At 35.9% G+C, this 20,932-nt stretch overlaps 1 protein-coding gene across 9 annotated transcripts in view; it reads left to right on the plus strand.

The window, feature by feature from the left end:
- mxt (Eukaryotic translation initiation factor mextil) overlaps window positions 1-20,932 on the plus strand; it is a 95,232-nt gene that overhangs the window by 59,384 nt on the left and 14,916 nt on the right. For 7 of the 9 annotated variants that reach the window (XM_053795063.2, XM_053795066.2, XM_053795068.2 and 4 more), the window contains 3 exons: window positions 726-881; window positions 1,562-1,659; window positions 7,899-8,098. In XM_053795063.2, the coding sequence (XP_053651038.1) occupies window positions 726-881; window positions 1,562-1,659; window positions 7,899-8,098 (454 nt within the window). The remainder of the gene's footprint in view (window positions 1-725; window positions 882-1,561; window positions 1,660-7,898; window positions 8,099-20,932) is intronic. The other 2 variants (XM_053795071.2, XM_053795070.2) reach the window with 2 other exon arrangements.

The following is a 20,932-nucleotide window of genomic DNA, read 5'->3' on the forward strand; positions in this document are numbered from 1 at the left end:
ATTTTTGTTTTCTTTTAGGCCTAGCGGTATTGTGCACTAATAAATGATAGTGCAAATGTTTTTACGCTTACATATGCACTGGCATGTGGAAAAAAGGCTGTGATTCGCTGTAAAGTGATATTAGCTTTACTGCGCTGAACTGGAACCTAACCTGCCATATAAGTGAGGCATTTGATAATGAGGAGACACTTGTTTAAATTTACTTTGGACACGTGGATCATTATTATATTGGGAAGTTCTAAATCTGTAGGGGGTCATGCAGTGTTTGGGACATAGGAGGTAATCAGGGTTTTATCTGAGGAATGGGATTCTACACTAACTGCAGTTCTGTAATCATGAGACCTTCACCAATATCAAGGCATCCCCTTGAAGAACTGGACATGCATGAAATGTCACTGGATGAGCTCGGCAAGTTAACTGTTCTATAAGAATGATTTGTTTGTTGGTTGCATTAATTCTCTTAAATCTGTAGCCCATAAATATGCTAAATTCTAAATTTTTGGTGTCATTTTATAGTGTGGTGTAACTGTTGGTGTTAGGCAATGTATTATCATTTGTGTTGGTCACAGCATTTCTTATTGTGAATTTTCTGGATTTGCAACATTTATTGATTGATAATTGGCTTCATAAAAAGCATTGCTGATAAAAAAAATTCATAAAAACCAACTTTTTCAAGTCATTCTTTGCCTTTAAGCTTAGCAATGCATTTTCTAATTTCAACTCAGTGAACCAGTGGCTGACTCAACAACTACGACAAGTCAGGGCCGACAACCATCTCCAACTGTACAGACTCCCACCACTGATCTAGACCTAACTGGTGAAAGTTTCAAAGGGGGTGTCGTTACAGTCGTGCGCCAACCTCTCTTTCCATCTTCTTCAAAGTAAGGAGTGCTTAGCAACTAAGCCAAAATTCAGTTCTCGAAGAAAACATAAATGAGGATTGCTTTGAAAAGTATTTTAGAATATATTTTTTTTTTTTATGTAGGGAACATATTTTTTTTTTTTTTTTAATCAGTCTGTTATTATATCTCTTATGATGGAAGCATGTTAATCTATAATTCGTGAACTATTATTGCAAAAAAATAACACAACTAACCAGATAACTTCTCCATGCTTGGGTACATTTAAAATTTTTCACTCTTGGAGTAAAACAGAATTTGAGTGGTCTGCATCATAGGCTGTTACTTTCTTTGTGAAATCTTTTTTAATAAACGGCATTGTATATCTTGCAGTTATGACAGTTCTTAGATTTGTTAATCAAATCTCGCTTAAAATGTTGGACATGCAAGTCCCCCAAACAAATATTACACAATTCCATGATGTGATTATATAACACCTCTGTTTCTTTGTGAATAAAAAATAACTCTGATAAATTTAACAAGTATTGTGTATTACCTTTGTAAAAAAATAAGTCGTTCTATTGTCATGTGTTTAAGTTAGTACTGATGAATTTAATTCCATTCGTATAACCGAATTGTATATTAGTCCATTTTGCTTCACATCAGTAGGTACAATGTGCTTTCACACACTTTATTAATCATTGTCACTTTGTTTTCAAAAGGGAGGCTATAGAATCTGCAGAGTCTAGCAGCCAGCCTGGTGATCAGAGCTCAAAGAATCGAAGAGCTCTCTTCCAGAAGACGAGTGAGGATCGTGCCAGTGAGTGTTAATATCTTCATTTACTTTTAATTGCTGTAATATATTTCTTTCAATAAACTGGCTGTATCCCACCAAGGTAGGGTGGCCCAGAAAGAAAAAACAAAAGTTTCTCTCTTTAACTTGAATAATGTATACAGGAGAAGGGGTTATTAGCCCCCTTTCTCCTGTAATATATTTATGTATATACAGTGGACCCCCGGTTTACGATCAACTCCCAATGCGACCAATTATGTAAGTGTATTTATGCAAGTGTTTGTATGTGTATGTTTGGGGGGTCTGAAATGGACTAGTCTAATTCACAATATTCCTTATGGGAACAAATTCGGTCAGTACTGGCACCTGAACATATTTCTGGAATGAAATAATATCGTAAACCGGGGGTCCACTGTAATTCTAATATGGCATGCGTGAGCGTGTTTGATAGGAGTGAATGGAGACAAATGGTTTTTAATACTTGACGTGCTGTTGGAGTGTGAGCAAAGTAACATTTATGAAGGGATTCAGGGAAACCAGCAGGCCGGACTTGAGTCCTGGAGATGGGAAGTACAGTGCCTGCACTCTGAAGGAGGGGTGTTAATGTTGCAGTTTAGAAACTGTAGTGTAAAGCACCCTTCTGGCAAGACAGTGATGGAGTGAATGATGGTGAAATTTTTTCTTTTTCGGGCCACCCTGCCTTGGTGGGAATCGGCCAGTGTGTTAATAAAAAAAAAAATTCTAATATAAAATGCTGTACCAGTACACATTATTAGTAAACCCAGTTTATTAAAAATTAATAAATTATAATCACTACTGTATTCTATACAGGCATACCTTGTTAATATGGTGCTCACTTTAGAGAGCTGTCATTTGCCTTGCTCTTATGATGAATCTTGGCAATTTTCAAATATATTTTCTTATTTTTACTTTTGCATTTTTTTTTTATAGAGGCCTGGTGCTATTGTGCACTTAATAAATGATAGTGTAAACATGTTTTCAGGCTTTTATATTCACTGGCAGGTGAAAAGGCTGTGATTCGCTTTAAAGTAATGTTCACTTTACAGTGGTGGTCTGGAACTTAACCAGTCATATTAGTGAAGTATGCCTACATAAAATAGTTCTGTATTGTGATGAGTTGGAACTTTTTATTTCTTATATAAGGTGCTGTTGGAGTGTGAGCAGAGAAATATTTTGTGAAGGGATTCAGGGAAACTGGTTAGCCAGACTTGAGTCCTGGAGGTGGGAAGTACAATGCCTGCACTCCAAAGGAGGGGTTTGGGATATTGGCTGTTTGGAGTGGCATCTAAACTGTTGTATCTGAGTGCCTCTGCAAAGACAGTGATTGTGTGAATGATAGTGAAAGTGCTTCAGTTTTTTCGGGACACCCTGCCTCAGTGGGAGACGGTCAACGTGTTGAGAGAAAAAAAGAAGTAAATAAAACACTTGAGCAGAAGGAATACAGTATACTTCTTAGAAGAATATCCTACAGTACAATAGATGACCTGTTTTGTGGTTGTGGTTTTAGAGGGGGTCAGTGTACTTTAATGACGAGCACTGTTGGCATTGAGGTGAATCTTACTGTGACTCTAAACCTAATTATGCAAAGGTAAGGAAGGAAAGGATACACAGTATACCATGAATGCAGTCCCTTAATCAGAATATGTGCACCAATATAACTTGTGTGTCGCCAAATAAGAGTTTTAACAACTAATCGGATGTAATATTAGAAAAATGGATAGAAGCTGGATAGGCAGGTTGCAAAAGGATATATATAACATTTTTGTATTACATTAATCACAAAGTTCTGCTCTTGGTTATTCAGTTCAGTTGGATTGCCTCCTATGAGGATCAGGGTAGCCCTTGCAATTTTGAGTATGGATGGGAAAGTTGAAGATACCACAGATTTACTAAAGTTTCAATAATGGGGAACAGCACATGAGCTGCTTTTTTATACATGATTTGTGGCAAGTTATTTAGGTCTCCTGCCTTGTTTTTTAATGATATAATTATTAGCAAGACTTCAGTAGGATTTGTTGGTGCTATAAATATATATAGTTTGTATGTGGGTAATTACCAGTGAGGTAGTCTTGCGGCTGTGTACATATTTGCTTTTGGAATTTTGCTTGTTTAGATCCTATAGTAGAAAAGAAGACATTAAGTTTGTTTGCAGTGTCTGTAGGCCGTGGGGGGTTTATCAGGTTTCGATAAATTAATCTGTTTCTAGACAGTTTTCTAGAGCCTAAAATTTCAGTTTTCCAGGTCTTTATCATTTTTTTTTTTTTCCCCCAACAAGTCGGCCGTCTCCCACCTTTTATTTCATTAAATCTGTTGACATAATACATTTGTTTGGACTTCCGTATTAGATTAGTAAATATTGAGGTGTATAGTTTAGTTCTTTTGTTATTAGGCCCTGTCTGAATTTTTTCATATATAGAAGATTTTTATAGATGAATTTAAGTATACTTTTTGTAAGCCAGGGGCTGTTTAGTCTGCTGAGATCTGCTTTGTTTTCATTGGATATTGTCTATTATAGAAGTTATGGGTTTTGTGTAAGAATATTTTGACACGTCAATATCGTAGCTGTCTGCTATCTCACCCAGCCAGTCAGTGTTACATAAGGCAGTAATAAAATTATTTACTGATGACTCGTCACGTAGTCGAAAAGAGATCTTGATTGTATCCTGAGGCAATCTACCTAAGTTGGTTATGAGAAAAGTTGGATGGTGGTCCATAGTGTTGTGTTGTCTGTGATTATGCCTGTTTTTAGTAGGGATATAGTATTGGTCCAGATATGATCAAGTAGTGAGGCACTTCTTTGTGATTCTTGTTGGTATAGTTATAGATGGTAGTAGCAAGCAGCAGCTCAGTGTTTGTGAAATCGGCTGTTTGGGGATCAGTTGCTTGAATGAGGTTTATATTAGTCACAAGCAAGTAGCAGGTGGTGTTTCTTAAGTTGTCACTAAATGTGTAAGTATTAGTGTGAGGTAGTCTGTAGACTGCTCCAACTGCTCTGGTGTTTTTTTAGGTTTTTGGATGTGAATTTTGCAAATGCAGTATATATTCACCATATTCATTTTAGTTCATTAGAGTAGTAGATAGCAATACCACCATGTGATTGATCAGACCTGCAGTTCTGTATGACTATGTAACCAGGTAAGACAAGGATGTCTGTTAAATCATGTTTGAGCCACGTTTCAGTGAGAATGATAAAGGATATGTTAACATTTAAGTAATTAACCCTTTCAGGGTCTGTGCCATAGATCTACGGCTTTATGTTGAGGGTCCAAGCCGTAGATCTACTCCATGAGCTCAGATCACTGATAAGCTGTGAGTGGTAAATTTGGGCCTAGATATGAGAGAATACGTCTATGGTATGTGTGCACCACATAAAACAAATCCTGCAGCTCACAGTGCATAATGAGCAAAAAAAAACTGAGACCGTAATTTTCGATTAAAGCGGCGAATTTGCAGTGTTTTTTCGTATGCTTTTTATGCTTGTATTTGCGATTTCTTTGTCTCATTTGATTTAATGGGAGATATGTTACAGAAATAGAGGTGATTTTGATTGGTTTTAGTACTGGAAATGGCTTGAAACTGAGCTCAAAGTAGAGGAAATGTTAAATTTTTGCCGATGTTCAAGAGTAAGCAAATGACTTCACACATCTAATACACGCCAGCTGGTGGGTCTAATATACATTCACAAATGTGGTGATGTTATTTATACAATTATTACAATATTGCATAACAGTAAATCTTCTATTTTTTTGGTTTGAATAAAAATTCATTATGTGAATAAAAAATCAAAATGGATTTCATTTGGGAGTCAAAGTCGGCAAAATCGCCACTGTGTAAATATTGCTGACACATCAAAATTTCCGAGAGCATAATTTCGTCAGTTTTCCATCAAATTTTGTACTTTGTTTTATTACTTTCAGAAAAAGATTCTGTACCATTTCATAAGAAAGAATAAGAAAATTATTTTTTGAAAATTCTTGGATACTGGTGCACACTTTGAAATTTGGCCTCTGGACCCTGAAAGGGTTAAGAAGTGCAAGGAGGTCATCATAGTGTTTACTTAATGATCTGATATTGAATACTATTATGTTCTTGTTGGCACTGAGTACAGCTTTTGCCTGTACTTTTCATGTGCATTCAGGTAAAGTTCACTATGTGGAACATTGAATAGTTACAGGGCTGGGTTAATAGTATTTGTATTGATTGTCTTGTATGTATGAGTAGGACTGTTAGTCTGAGGGTACTCCAAATTGTGCTATCAACTCGCTTTTGGAAAGACATCACTGGAATGAATGATGATGAATGTGTTTTCTTTGAGTCAACCTTGCCTTTTTTGTGTTTTTGAATTTTAAGTTGCTGTGAAGGTGTAGACTGAAGTATTCCCACATCTTGCATTCTTTTGTAGATTTGAGTTAGTAGAATCATGTCTATATGTGAGTTTACACTGTTTAAAATTTTTGTCAGTTGAGTCTTTATTTAAAGAAAATTGCTTGTTACTCGTAAGGGTTAAATTAGGTTTAGCTATAAACTAAAACTTTGTTTACAATGTAGATTTCTAGATTGTAGTGTTTCTTCTTTACCTGATGGTTGGTCTAGGGCACTGCCTCTTGGGCCCACTCTAGCACTATAATTAACTGATCAATGAAATGAAACTTTTATGCTAGGCATTACTTGTTTTTGTTATACAGTGGAACCTCGGTTTTTGTATGCCCTAGTCTGTATGTAAAACTATAGTTATTCTCTATAAAATGTATGTATTGTTAATATTTTTGGGTGTCTGGAATGGATTAATTGGATTTACATTATTTCTTATGGGGAATATTAACAAAAAATAGATTTTATAAAGAATAACTATAGTTTTATATACAGACTAGGGCATACGAAAACCAAGGTTCCACTGTATTACAAAAAGATCTAAAACCATGTACAAATGCATACAAATTTTTCTTTATGTAGTATAAAAAGTAAATTTTTTTTTTATTATTTTATTAGTACATCGGCCAATTCCCACCAAGGCAGGGTGGCCCGAAAAAGAAAAACTTTCATCATTATTCACTTCATCACTGTCTTGCCAGAGGGGTGCTTAACACTACAGTTTATAAAACTGCAACATTAACACTCCTCCTTCAGAGTGCAGACACTGTACTTCCCATCTCCAGGACTCGAGTCCTGGAGATGGGAAGAGACAAAAGAAAGCTTATAGTATGCAATGCATTTTGGGCAGACTAATCCAAATGCTTAGACTACTTAAGAATTAGACATGGGTTATACAGACCTGCATTGCCATTTGTCATGTTTCAGATATTTACATCTATTGTACTGATACATGATGCTATTTTTGCAAGTGTAACCTCTGGAATAGATTATCTGCAAGCTGTTCAATGTTTTGTGTGATTTTGAATGTCAGACCTTAATTTATCAGCACCTTTAATTAACCTCAATGTTATTAATAGTGTGATTTTCTTTTTAACTAACACCCACTTAGTTGATTGTAATGTAGTTTTCCCATGTGTATTATTGTATATAAATAACCTGGAGTGGAGGGACATGTCAAGGCCCCATTAAATGAAACCCTGGGGTAGCAAAAGAAAAGTTTGCGTAGTTGCGTTAACAATTAGCATAAAGCTGCATGCTTCACATTATTTTGATGCGAAGTGAAAAGCAGCTCGATAATGTTCGTGAAATTTGTTTGGAACACATGTTCCTTCATTGTTTATCTTGTCGTATATGATGAGCTATATCGACGAGTTTTAAAATTTTCTAACTTGGATATATGTACGTAAGAAATGTTAGAGATTATTTGTTTAGAATTACCATAAAGAGATTAATTACGATTTAAGTACAATTAGCCATTCATATTATCAGGTTGATGTGGTAATTTTCACATTTTTTAAATGAAATTCTAAAATTAATTATCATGCTGCATTTCATTTTTAATTTCATAATACAAGTGAGATGACACTAAAACTAAATATCAAAAATTTATTAGCTAGAAAAATTTTTTTCCTTGTTTTAGAAATGAAAATGAGAAAAATAAGAATCTGTTATAATTCACAAAGATTTTGAAAAATTGACTTGGGGGGAAATAGTTGAAACCTGATTCATAATACTTGCTCTCTTGTTGCAAGTTATTGCAGCTCGTGATACAACAACTGTTTACCTTTTAATAAATGACAGAATATACAAACTTAGCATGGACTGGGCCAGTTCAGTAACTATAGCTGATGACGACCGTGGCTCTTCCTCAGATGGGGACGATGCGGGGCCCTCCACTCCTGGTACCACTAGTCCCATGCTCGAGGCTGTGGTGGACCCTCTTCCTGCTGTTCCTGCTCGCCGCTGCTACACTCGAGCCTTCCTTGTCCAATGTGCTTCTTCTCCCTTAAGTCGCCTCACCCCTGACAACTGGTCCCAAGTGGTGAAACAGACACCTATAGTATTCAAGAAGGTGCAGTGCTGCTAGCTTCATACCAACTAATCCTAATCTTACTAATCAACTTACTTTAGTTGTATTAAAAGTTCAGTACTGTACTAGCTCTTCCAGTGACTTTTAAGACTTAAGTTTTCATTAGTAAAGAGTATTAGTCAAAACAACACAGATTAGCAGTGCAGAAAATTTTTTAGTTGAAGAATGATATAAACTGTGCAGAAGATTCCTGCATTGTTAAAAATATTTGTGACCTGACATAGGGTGTTTCATTTTGTATTTAGTTTTGTTTGTTAGGTTTTTGTAATACTGTATTGCAGCGTTATTTGAATCGTGATAAAGCAATAATTTTCTTTCTGTAAATGTTTCTAGTATTTTATGATGGTAAAAAAGTATTAGCAAAATATTCTTTCATATTATTCATCAGTGATTTTTAAGTGGTACATCCAGTCATATTCATAAACTCATGACTCAAATTTGCAATTTGATATTTAAGTGTAATATTGAATGACCCTTTTGGGTTTAGTAGTCTTATGAGTACAGAGCATATTTCATCAACATTTCGGTTATGGCCATTTTACAATAGTTCTTATTGAATCTTACATTCCATCTCTGTGGGACACTTGCAACTTAGTTGCATTCAGTTGCAGACAAAACTAAAGTTTTGTTCATTGTCAACTTTATTTTCTAACTTGTATCTTAAACTTTAGAGCTTCATCAATATTTTGATTATAACTTTTACTTTTAACTTTTCTTAGAAATCTTATATTTCTGTGACTGCAAAGTGCCTTTAAAATATTGGGAATTCTCATGTTCAGAAATTGGTCGTTTTTCTCATTGTTTCAACTGTCTTTTGTCCTTATTTTGAGTTATAACAGCAGATTTGTGAAAGTGTGCTTTCTCCCCAAATATCTTTTGATGTTTCATTACCTCATGTTTTCATTTTGAATTATTCAACTGCAATGTTGTACAGGTACAATGCCAATTTTCCAGCATCCTTAGTTCCTAAGCCTTGCTGAAATGTCTATTTTGTCAGACCAATAGAAGTCACGTAATAATAATTCAACAATGCATGTCTGACCCACTAATTATACACCTCCCACGTCTCTAAAGCATCATGAACTGACTTCAACAATCTTCAATTAAACATTAGAGTAAATTGCTGTATGTACTTAAAAAGAATGTTTGCAGTATTACTGCTCCCAAAGTGACAAATTCCAGTTTTACTGGATCTGTAGAACTATACTTTGCTTAGATTGAATTCTGGAAAAATTAAATGGAAAAAGTTCATGATGCTAAAAAAATATAGGAATGTAAATTATAGCTTAAAATTCAGTGATTCTTTGTTTTTTAATTAAAGGGAGCAAAAGGGAAAGAGGAGGGTGTTAATGATATTTCCAGTTCCACTTTATGGTATTGTTTTTCTATATTTATCAGAATTAATAGAATGTGTAATTTTAGTTTTGATACCAAAATGAGATTCAAATGGAGAGGGTACATGTTATCAGGTCTTGAGTTGCTAACCTAGTAGATGGCTGGCCATTGTATACTAGTGTGTATTAGTTCCTCTTTCTCCATTTTTAATGACTAATTTTGTACTGTTTAAAGAATAATAGAGTACAGTACCCTGCATTAAAGAAACATTTTTGTGTAACAGTTGTGTTCACACACAGATGTGTGTTAGTAATCATGCTTGTCATAAGTGTAGGATGGAGAGCATAGCTGTTCTTTCTCCTTCCTTCTCCCTCTTTTCTCTCTTCCCCTATCACCTATATAGTTAGTCTTCTAAATTAACAGATTGTTCCTAGGATCCTGCAAATCTAAGCTAAGTTGGTATAGTGATACACAAATAACCTGCACTTAGGAGAGACAGAAGCTTATGACAGTGTTTTGGATCTGTCTTGGATCATTCACAAGTCACACTGGTGACTCTGTAAATGATCCAAGGTGGACTGAAATGTCACCATAAGCTTCTGTCTCTCCTGTGTGTGGGTTATTTGTGTATTGTTCCAGTCATGGTATTGTGCCTTTTTGGAGACGGTGGGAGATGGCCGACTTGTTGAGAGAAAAAAAAAAAAAAAGCAATAAAAATTCTTTGTTTGGGAGGTAACCTGTACAATATCAGGGGCTGATGACAAAAGCGAATCATAATTAAAAAGGCTGTCTAAAACATTCATCTTATAAAAGATGGCCACTGAAATAAGAAATAATTAGCCAATAGATTAAGATTAAAATATTTTTAAGGAAAATAAATTTCTTAGTTAATAATTTTATTTGAATTAGTTTCTTGTATTAATTACATAAAAAATTGTCTAAATACTTAAACAAGCAGTTAATCTTGGTATACAGACTGGTAAATAGGAATGATAATCACAATTGTGCATTAAAGAAGGCCAATTAAGAGTTCTTTTGCTTAAAGTATCATTGAACATCAGGTTAAGTGCTATGCAAATGCACGTACAGTGGAACCTCGACTTGCGAGTTTAATCAGTTCCGTGACCTAGTTCGTAACTCAATTTGCTCGTATATCAAATCAATTTTCCTAGTTTAAATTAATTGAAATGCCACTAATCCATTCTAGTGGAATTCCTGCTCTCGGGAGGCAAGACAGAATACTTCAGTATGACGCTAATATCAACTCTACAGCTTATTTATCTATCACAGTTCATCTGTTTCGCTCCATTCTCTCTACATGTCCGAACCACCTCAACAAGAAGGGTTGTTGAGGTGGTTCGGACATGTAGAGAGAATGGAGCGAAACAAAGTGACTTCAAGAGTGTATCAGTCTGTAGTGGAAGGAAGGCGGGGTAGGGGTCGACCTAGGAAAGGTTGGAGGGAGGGGGTAAAGGAGGTTTTGTGTGCGAGGGGCTTGGACTTCCAGCAGGCATGCGTGAGCGGGTTTGAGAGTGAATGGAGACAAATGGTTTTTAATACTTGACGTGCTGTTGGAGTGTGAGCAAAGTAACATTTATGAAGGGGTTCAGGGAAACCGGCAGGCCGGACTTGAGTCCTGGAGATGGGAAGTACAGTGCCTGCACTCTGAAGGAGGGGTGTTAATGTTGCAGTTTAAAAACTGTAGTGTAAAGCACCCTTCTGGCAAGACAGTGATGGAGTGAATGATGGTGAAAGTTTTTCTTTTTCGGGCCACCCTGCCTTGGTGGGAATCGGCCAGTGTGATAATAAAAAAAAAAATTATAGTTCATCTAATATGACATAATAAACAACATAAATAACATAGAAACAATATATACTCTAGATTGAATAAAATGTCATGTGAGGGGCAGTGGCGGCCATTGCCGCTCCCGCACTGACCATGCTTCCCCTTCAGAGGTCTAATTATAAGAGAAAATGTAGTTTGTGAGGCTAACTGCACTAGATCACTAGTTTCATAAGGAAAACACTGAAACAATGCATTTATAAATAAGAAACATTGTATAAAGACATAATAGAGATGTAAAGAAATCAACTAGTTATGTGTATAAATTGTACATACACACTTACCTGGGAGCAGAAATGCTCCCTTGCTTGTTTATCTACGATTTCATGCTGTAATTCCATGGACATCATCCTCTTTTTCTTCTTAGCACTGTCCTTTGCACTTTCTTAGGACCCATGGTTAGAAAAAAGAAATATGGCAATAATATGAGAAATGTTTCCACAGCACCGTGTCTTCATTTGCAGATGACACCTGAATCTGCATGACAGTGTCTTCCATTGCAGACACTGCAAGGCTCCAGGCGGACATCAACCAAATCTTTCAGTGGGCTGCAGAAAACAATATGAAGTTAAACGATGAGAAATTTCAATTACTCAGATATGGTAAACACGAGGAAATTAAATTTTCATCAGAGTACAAAACAAATTCTGGCCACAAAATAGAGCGAAACACCAACGTCGAAGACATGGGAGTGATCATGTCGGAGGATCTCGCCTTCAAGGACCATAACATTGTATCAATCGCATCTGCTAGAAAAATGACAGGATGGATAATGAGAACCTTCAAAACTAGGGAGGCCAAGCCCATGATGACACTCTTCAGGTCACTTGTTCTATCTAGGCTGGAATATTGCTGCACACTAACAGCACCTTTCAAGGCAGGTGAAATTGCTGACCTAGAAAATGTACAGAGAACCTTCACGGCGCTCATAACGGAGATAAAACACCTCAATTACTGGGAGCACTTGAGGTTCCTGAACCTGTATTCCCTGGAACGCAGGCAGGAGAGATACATGATTATATACACCTGGAAAATCCTAGAGGGACTAGTACCGAACTTGCACACGAAAATCACTCACTACGAAAGCAAAAGACTTGGCAGACGATGCAACATCCCCCCAATGAAAAGCAGGGGTGTCACTAGCACGTTAAGAGACCATACAATAAGTGTCAGGGGCCCGAGACTGTTCAACTGCCTCCCAGCATACATAAGGGGGATTACCAACAGACCCCTGGCAGTCTTCAAGCTGGCACTGGACAAGCACCTAAAGTCGGTTCCTGACCAGCCGGGCTGTGGCTCGTACGTTGGTTTGCGTGCAGCCAGCAGCAACAGCCTGGTTGATCAGGCTCTGATCCACCAGGAGGCCTGGTCACAGACTGGGCCGCGGGGGCGTTGACCCCCGGAACTCTCTCCAGGTAAACAACATAAACACACGCACATCTCAGCTGATGATGTGGTGTTCGCTGTGCCACCTAGTGGCGATTTTCTGAAACTCGCTTATTATTATTATTATTATTGTTATTGTTATTATAAATAATTTAGGGAACTGGAGCACAGATCAAATTCCTTAGATCAAGAGCCCCTCGCCAGCATCAAGGTTCCTTGACTGGTGAGGGGCTCTTGATCTAGGGAATTGGATCTGTGCTCCAGTTCCCTAAATTAATAATAATAATAATAATAATAATAATAATTAATGAGGACCTTCATAACACCGCCAACTCAGTGCACGTTTACCTCGCTGTGGAAGCATTTCTCTCGTGTTTGCTTGCATTTTGTGCAATTATTTTGCCAATTTTTTTTTCTAGCCATGGGTCCTAAAAGTAAGTGCAAAGGACAGTGCTGAGAAGAAAGAGGATGTCCATGGAAGTAAAGCATGAAATCATAGATAAAGAAATGATGTGTGGGTTGAGGGGAAAGTTGGAGAAGCTCGCTTGTAACTCAGATGTTGGCTTGTAACTCAGATGTTGGCTTGTAACTCGGAGCAAAAAATTGACCAAGTGATGGCTCATATCTCGAAAAACTCTTACGTTGGGACACTTGTAAGTCGAGGTTCTACTGTACTTGTATCTTCTTTATTACTGTAGATACGTTCAAACATATTTTTGTAGTAAATATTCTCAGTGGTGCCTAAAGGGGGGGGGGGGTAGCTAGGAGGGGTTAGGCTTCAGTTCTCTAGAATTCCCGTAGATACCAAATAGTTGTAATAATAATGCTGTTTCAAAACAAGTCTCCTAGCCACCCCATCCATCCAGATAGCCACCCCTAAGCCTCCCATTGTAAATATTCTGGTTCTGCCTCTAGATATATAGTAACTACAATTAATGTATAAAGATAAATTTCTTAAACCATGTACATAAAGTTAGTAGTACATATATTGTAGGACAAATCCTAAAAAATAAAATTCTTGCCCCTGCTTGCCTTCCTCAGGTTCCTAATCCTTATTTGCCTATCTTCCCTTTCATGGTTTATCCCCATTCTTCTGTCTTTAAATATTTTGGTCTGTAATTTAGAGTATCCTGTCTTGGCTTTCCTCAATATTGGAACTAAATTTACCATCTTCAGGTGTTTGGAAATTATTTTTATCTAGTGGTTTGTGTAAGATCTGGACAAGTGACTTGCACAGGATTTTCTTGCTGTTCATGGTGATGATAAGTCTGTCTTTGACTTTGATGTATATGTAGTAGTGTCTTCAAGAGCCTTAAAATTACAAGGTTTTGTTATAATATTTGCAGGTTCCATGTGATTTTTTCATTTTCATCTCTGGTACTGACTCTTGATTGGCTGTGAAGCTCTTGGAGAATGTTGAATTTTCTCCATACATCCTGTTCTAAAATTGTAATTCCCTTTAGTGGCTGTTACTTGATGTCAGTGAGGGGGCCCTTGATCTAAGGAATTGGACTTGTACTCGTACTTCCTTTCCTTAAATTGAATCTGATCAACTCCGCCCTGTTCCCCAGATGCTGTACAGACATCTCTTTAATATGGTGCTCTCTTTGTTACACTTCACTAATACAGCACTCCTCATTGCTGTATTAGTGCTGTTTATTTTGGTGCTTGCCTTGTTGATTGGCTGGTTTTTAGTAATTTCGAATTTTTTTTTTTTTTTTTTTTTTAAGCCCTAGTGCTATTGTGCACTTAGTATATGATAGTGTAGACATATTTTTAGGCTTTTATATGCACTGGCAAGTGGAGAAAAAAAAAAGGCTGTGATACTCTTTAAGGTGATATTCACTTTACAGCAGCAGTCTGGAACCTAACCTGTCATATTAGTGAGTTTTGCCTGTATAACTGTTTGTTGATTGTGTTTATCCATGAAAATGTTGTAATTTTTAGGTACAGTAACCATTTTCAGTCTTGTCTGATCCTTTACTGACATTCTCTCTAGATCTAATTCACCATTTACTTAAACTACTACATCCAACTCTAATTGGCTTTCTACTTCCCTCCTTAATTTGTAGTTGTTTAGCACTTTTCTGGCTGTGGTCTGTGTTGGTTCCAAGTTCTGATGCTTAAACAGAAGTTCTTGGTTTTATGTCTACCTCTTTGTACATAAAAACTGATTAGAACTTCCCTTTATTTTTGGGTAACAAAAAATAGTCCATGTGTCTGGACTTTTTACTTGCTATGCTTGATATCACACTGTATTCCTGTCAGGAATCATTGCCTACATTCATTATATTGTTGGATACTGGTCCCTTTGTCTCCACACTCGTTTGTCTTGCTTTCATTAGTTTACAGAACATTATGCAGTTATCAGTTTATCAATTAAGAGCTGACATTGCCTTACCTTGTGATTCTCTGTCACATTCACATACCCCAGTTAAGAGCTGCCACAGGTTTTCCTAGTTTTCTACATTGTCTTATCTAAACCTTTGATACTTTGTCTTCCAACACTTTAAATACCTTTGTGTTACTTATGTAAATCTTTGTCAAACAGCTGTGTGTGTGTGTGTGTGGCTGTGTGTGTGTGTGTGTGTGTGGCTGTGTGTGTGTGTGTGGCTGTGTGTGTGGCTGTGTGTGTGTGTGTGTGTGGCTGTGTGTGTGTGTGTGTGTGTGTGGCTGTGTGTGTGTGTGTGTGTGGCTGTGTGTGTGTGTGTGTGTGTGTGTGTGGCTGTGTGTGTGTGTGTGTGTGTGTGTGTGTGTGTGTGTGTGTGTGTGTGTGTGTGGGGCTGTGTGTGTGGCTGTGTACACACTCGCCTAGTTGTACTCGCCTAGTTGAGGTTGCAGGGGTCGAGTCCAAGCTCCTGGCCCCGCCTCTTCACTGGTCGCCACTAGGTCACTCTCCCTGAACCATGAGCTTTGTCGTACCTCTGCTTAAAGCTATGTATGGATCCTGCCTCCACTACTGTGTGTGTGTGTGTGATATATATATATATATATATATATATATATATATATATATATATATATTATACACACACACTTGTGTAGATGAATCAAATGTCATTTGTTGGCACTTAGAAACAAGTCTTTCTGCTTGTGTGTGTGTGGAATGAACAAGGATAAAGCAAAATATAGGCTTAGGGAAAAAAAATAAAATTGGTTAATGAGAAGGTAAATTAAAATTAATAATCACCACATACTGTTAGTGTAGCTAAATAAACAGATCACTAATAGCACCAAACCAATACAAGTAGTATTAATTTAAGAAGTAATGTGGGTACACTTTTTTAAAGGATAGTTGACTTAAACTGCAGTAATGTTTATTATGTACTAGTTTATAGTTATTGTAATGTTCAAAAAGTACCACACTGGTGTGGAACAATGATGAAAGAGCTGAGGGTTAGTATCAACCTGTAGCCGCTCACTATATATTTATTATTCCTTTGTTGAACTTAAAAACCCAGGCACTGGTAGGTTTTCTAAAACAGTAGTTAAAGCCACTAAATGTTTATTTTTTAAAGTAGTATAAATAAGAGAGAGCCATTTTTGAGAGCACATTGCATTGTCAGCACAACACCAGTTTTGGGTTCAGTGCCCTTATGCATACAGATATCCAGTGTAATTAACTGTATACATATCACTTGCCAGTGTACAGGAGTCTTTTCTTTCTGTATAGTAATGTACTGTATTCCCTCAGCATCCATGAGTTTACGTATTTAAGAATTTCCTTATCCCTGTGAGTTGTATACGTATTTTATTACCTGTTATTTACTGCTGGGCTAGGGATCTGCAACTTGTATACAGTATTGTGGCATTATCTGTGAGCTTGGCTCTCAATTCTGGAACTCTTGTACAGTTTTGTGCTATGACCTAAAAGCTTGGCTTTCAGAATTGCGTTGCATACAATAATCGTCTACTCGTGTAATTATTATACAGTATACCTGTTAAATGCCTTGTACAGTGGACCCCCGCATAACGATTACCTCCGAATGCGACCAATTATGTAAGTGTATTTATGTAAGTGCGTTTGTACGTGTATGTTTGGGGGTCTGAAATGGACTAATCTACTTCACAATATTTCTTATGGGAACAAATTCGGTCAGTACTGGCACCTGGAGTGAAAAAAATATCGTTAACCGGGGGTCCACTGTATGTGCAGCAAATTACCCAAAATACTGTACTACATTTACTGAGTGTGGTTCAAAATACAAATCTTCCCCTTCCCTTTTTTCCCATTAAAATACAAGTTCTCTGTCTGCAAATTCACCATCCATGACTTGGAGTATGTAGTTCTGATGAATAATGAGGAAATACAATATTAGAGTATAAAGTTTAGAGAGTTCGTAATTTCACAGATTTTTTTTGCAATGCCGTGGGTACGTGCCTGCTGCTCCTATTCATTTATCTAGCATGTCAGACTTCTCAAATGTTAATTCATTCACTTTAGCTGACCTGATGACCAAGTTCCTGCCAAATGTGGCATATACAAAAAAGTTCATTATTACTTTTTGAGAGAGAAAGTTGGCTTCTCACAAAAAATGCTGTATATAAAGCATTGAATGGCAGAAATTAAAAAGTGCCAGCACTGCCAAAATCCGGGTTAGTGAACATATCACTTCCTTAAAGTTTGTGGGAATATGTATTTATTTTCTGCAACTGTAAGTTATACTCACAGCCAGAGATAAGTCTGCAGAAGTAGCAAAAATTTAATGTTTTTTTCTGTATTGTTTGAATTTTGCACTTATTTTTTTTCTGCTGTGAATGCCTTGTACAAGCATAATACATTACTGTACCATATACAGTGGACCCTCGAATTTAGTCCTGCCTTTTCTGTATGCAAAACTATTTTTATTATCTATAAAATGTAATTTTTTGTTAATATTTTTGGGTGTCTGGAATGGTTTAATTGGATTTACATTATTTCCTATGGGAAATATTAACAAAAAATACATTTTATAGATAAAAATAGTTTTGCATACAGAAAAGGCAGGACTAAATTCAAGGGTCCACTATAAAGAATATAATACTGTATTAAATTTTTTTTTTATACAGTATTATAAGCCAATAGTTATAGGGTAATGCTATTGTCAGGCATATGATGTGCAGCTTCATAATGTACCCTGTTTACTTAAAGTATTTGCCGAGACTAATTGTGTAAATTGTAGCATTATATATACTATATTTCTGATTTGTATTTGCACACTTCTGCATAATTGCACAAATGGGATATTACATGGAGAAATTTTGTTTGATCATGCAGTACATGATCAAGCAGTAGTATCTAGAAAAAAAAAAATGTTAAAAGTATACAAGACAGCCACAGCCTTAGATAGTAACTAGAAGTTGGTGGTCACCTCACTGGTAGTGGTATAATAATAAAAAAAAAATGAGCTGCAGCATTTTGCCTTGCATGGCATCTAGTACTTTAGTATGTAAAATAAAAATGTCATTTGTTAATCTTATGGAGGCTATTGACAGTGCAGTGATCTTTTCTGCTTTAAAAATTATGGTCATACTTAAATTAGTATTATTCATTTTGCAGATTCTTACTAATGTTAAATATGTTCCATCAATACAGTACTTATCATAACTATGTTATGAAATGTATTTCCAGAATGCGAGTCCTGCAAGTAATGTCCTATATGCATTTCTATGGATAAATTAAAGCATACTTTACCTAAAAGTTATCTAACATTGAGATTACTATAGTTTTTAAACTTTCTCCAAATGTACCAGTCAGTGTCACACAAGTTTGATGGCTTCTTTTTCCAGTGTTAGAAAAATGCTTTCCTATCATTTTTTTTCATCAGTACAATACTTCCCATTTTTCATTTGTTGATCAGTTGACTACCACCTGAAGGTATCGCAAAACTTAGCCAGAGCAGAATGAAAGTTTTTCATCACTCTTTAAAAATCCTTGGTGTTACAGTATCTTGTGTGTGTGTGTGTGTGTGTGTGTGTGTGTGTGTGTGTGTGTGTGTGTGTGTGTGTGTGTGTGTGTGTGTAATGTCGATACTATACATATATCTTTAGAAGTAACTTCTTGACTTATTCGGCTACTTTAATGGACTTCATTTTGACATGATGTTGAGGACTCCAACCTGTATTATCTTAAGTCTCTTTCTGTATCTGTATCATTGTTGCATCTCTTAAATTTCCTCCTTGAAGTTGGTGACTCATCATACTTGATTCATTGTACATACATCTTGTCTTACACATTTTGTTTTGCACAAACTTAGATTTGGTTGTCCAGTTTTTTCATTTACTGGAGACAGTATTTCTCTTCTGTCTCTCATTGACTTGCTCCTTTTTTCTTCCCCCCTCCTTTCCTCATGTTTGTTTAATTATGGTTTCCTTAACTTTCTGCAAATTGTAGTGTATCTACCAATATTGCCAGTCTGCCTTGCTTTTCTACCTATTTAGATTGTTCCTTTAGTTTAGATACAGCGAGAGATCCTATATTTGCTTTTCACTCCCTTATAATTTTTTTTAGCTTGAGTCTTCTTGAGCTCTTTGTAAAAAAGATCTTCAGTAACTTGCTTATCCATTATTTTCCTCCTGCTGTCCATACCCAATTTAATTGTCCTGATCAGCAATTTTATTGGTAGATTTATCCTGACAGTAGTTCAGCACCTGCAAGCCAGCAGTCACTGCAACTGTGGCATGCCATGCAGCCATTTTCTACAGACTTGTACGTGCTTTAGTTTTGCCTTGCCCTGCCATAGTGCTGGCATCACTGAACAAGTTATCTTTTGATTAATACTTGAGTAGGCTTATTTGTCAGGGTTAAAACCTAACAATATATGGAGAGGATTTCAGTAGTATCTGACAATTTACTTCACGTAATCTTCCAGTGATAATCCTTTGCCTTTGATAACTCCTACATTCCTCTGTCCAATTCTTTTAATGTTCTCAAACAATCTGCATTCAGGATGAGGCCTCTTATGACAATCTTCTATTGCCATTATGCTAGAATCCCATCATTTATTATTTTTAAAAAAAATTCTCAATTTATTCATGTGTAGTTATGAGGCTTTAGTCATTACTTGTTTAAAATTTTGTATGTAAACATTAAACTTTTGGACCACAGTTTGAGCCTCTTGTCCATCCTTCTGTTCATTCATATTCATGTAGTTTTTCATTTCTTCTGGAAAGTCATTTGTATTAAAATATTTAGGGCAGGCACTGATTTTGTGGGAACACCTTAGGATTTTTTGGCAGCAGTTTTCCTCGGTTTACAGCTGTAGTCTCTTGGTCTCCCCAGTGGTGCTAAGAAATCTATCATTTCATGATGTATGTTTACATTTTCTTTTCTTATCAGCCAAGAAGGGCAGTTTTAAATGCTTTCAGCCTTCCTTCAGTGGGAGTGTTTCTAATTATGTACCTGTTTGTGTGTGCTTATATATGTACCTTTATTGAAATTTGTGTGAATTTTGGCCAAGTTTTTTGTAGTGTGTGGGGCAAAAATAAATAAATATATATATATATATATATATATATATATATATATATATATATATATATATATATATATATATATATATATATATATATATATAATATATTTCTTTTTTTATTCATATATATGAATAAAAAAAAAATAATATATATATATATATATATATATATACACATGTATGTGTGTATATATATATATATATACACATGTATGTGTATATATATATATTATATATATATATATATATATATTATATAAATAAAAATGCTAGTGTAAATGATAGTAAAGATCTGCATTGACCTGTAGCCTCTCACCCTTAATTGTTGTGTAATGGTATTTGGTATTGTCATGTTTTCTCATAAAATACTTACCAAAGATTTTGTTAACTTGTATGTATGCATATATTTTATCAGAGACATAAATTTACATTAATACACATTTTTCTTACATTACTTGAGTATTATTGCAACCTAATGTAGAAAAATTATATTTTAGAAACTTTACAAAATTAATTTAGCATCGACTTAAAATATTAATAGAATTCTTTGTAATCTCTAAACATATTCATGGTTTTGTAGTGAGGGTATATAGTGTTGGAGCGGTTGGTATTTTTGTTTAATAAATGCATGGAAGAGGGGAAGGTACCTTGGGATTGGCAGAGAGCGTGTATAGTTCCGTTATATAAAGGGAAGGGGGACAAAAGAGACTGTAAAAATTATATGGGAATAAGTTTACCGAGTATGAACATAAGAAAAGTGTACAGCAGGGTTATTATTGAAAGAATTAGAGGTAAGAT

The sequence above is a fragment of the Cherax quadricarinatus genome, chromosome 72 (genome assembly GCF_038502225.1).
Source record: "Cherax quadricarinatus isolate ZL_2023a chromosome 72, ASM3850222v1, whole genome shotgun sequence".
NCBI lineage: Eukaryota > Metazoa > Arthropoda > Malacostraca > Decapoda > Parastacidae > Cherax > Cherax quadricarinatus.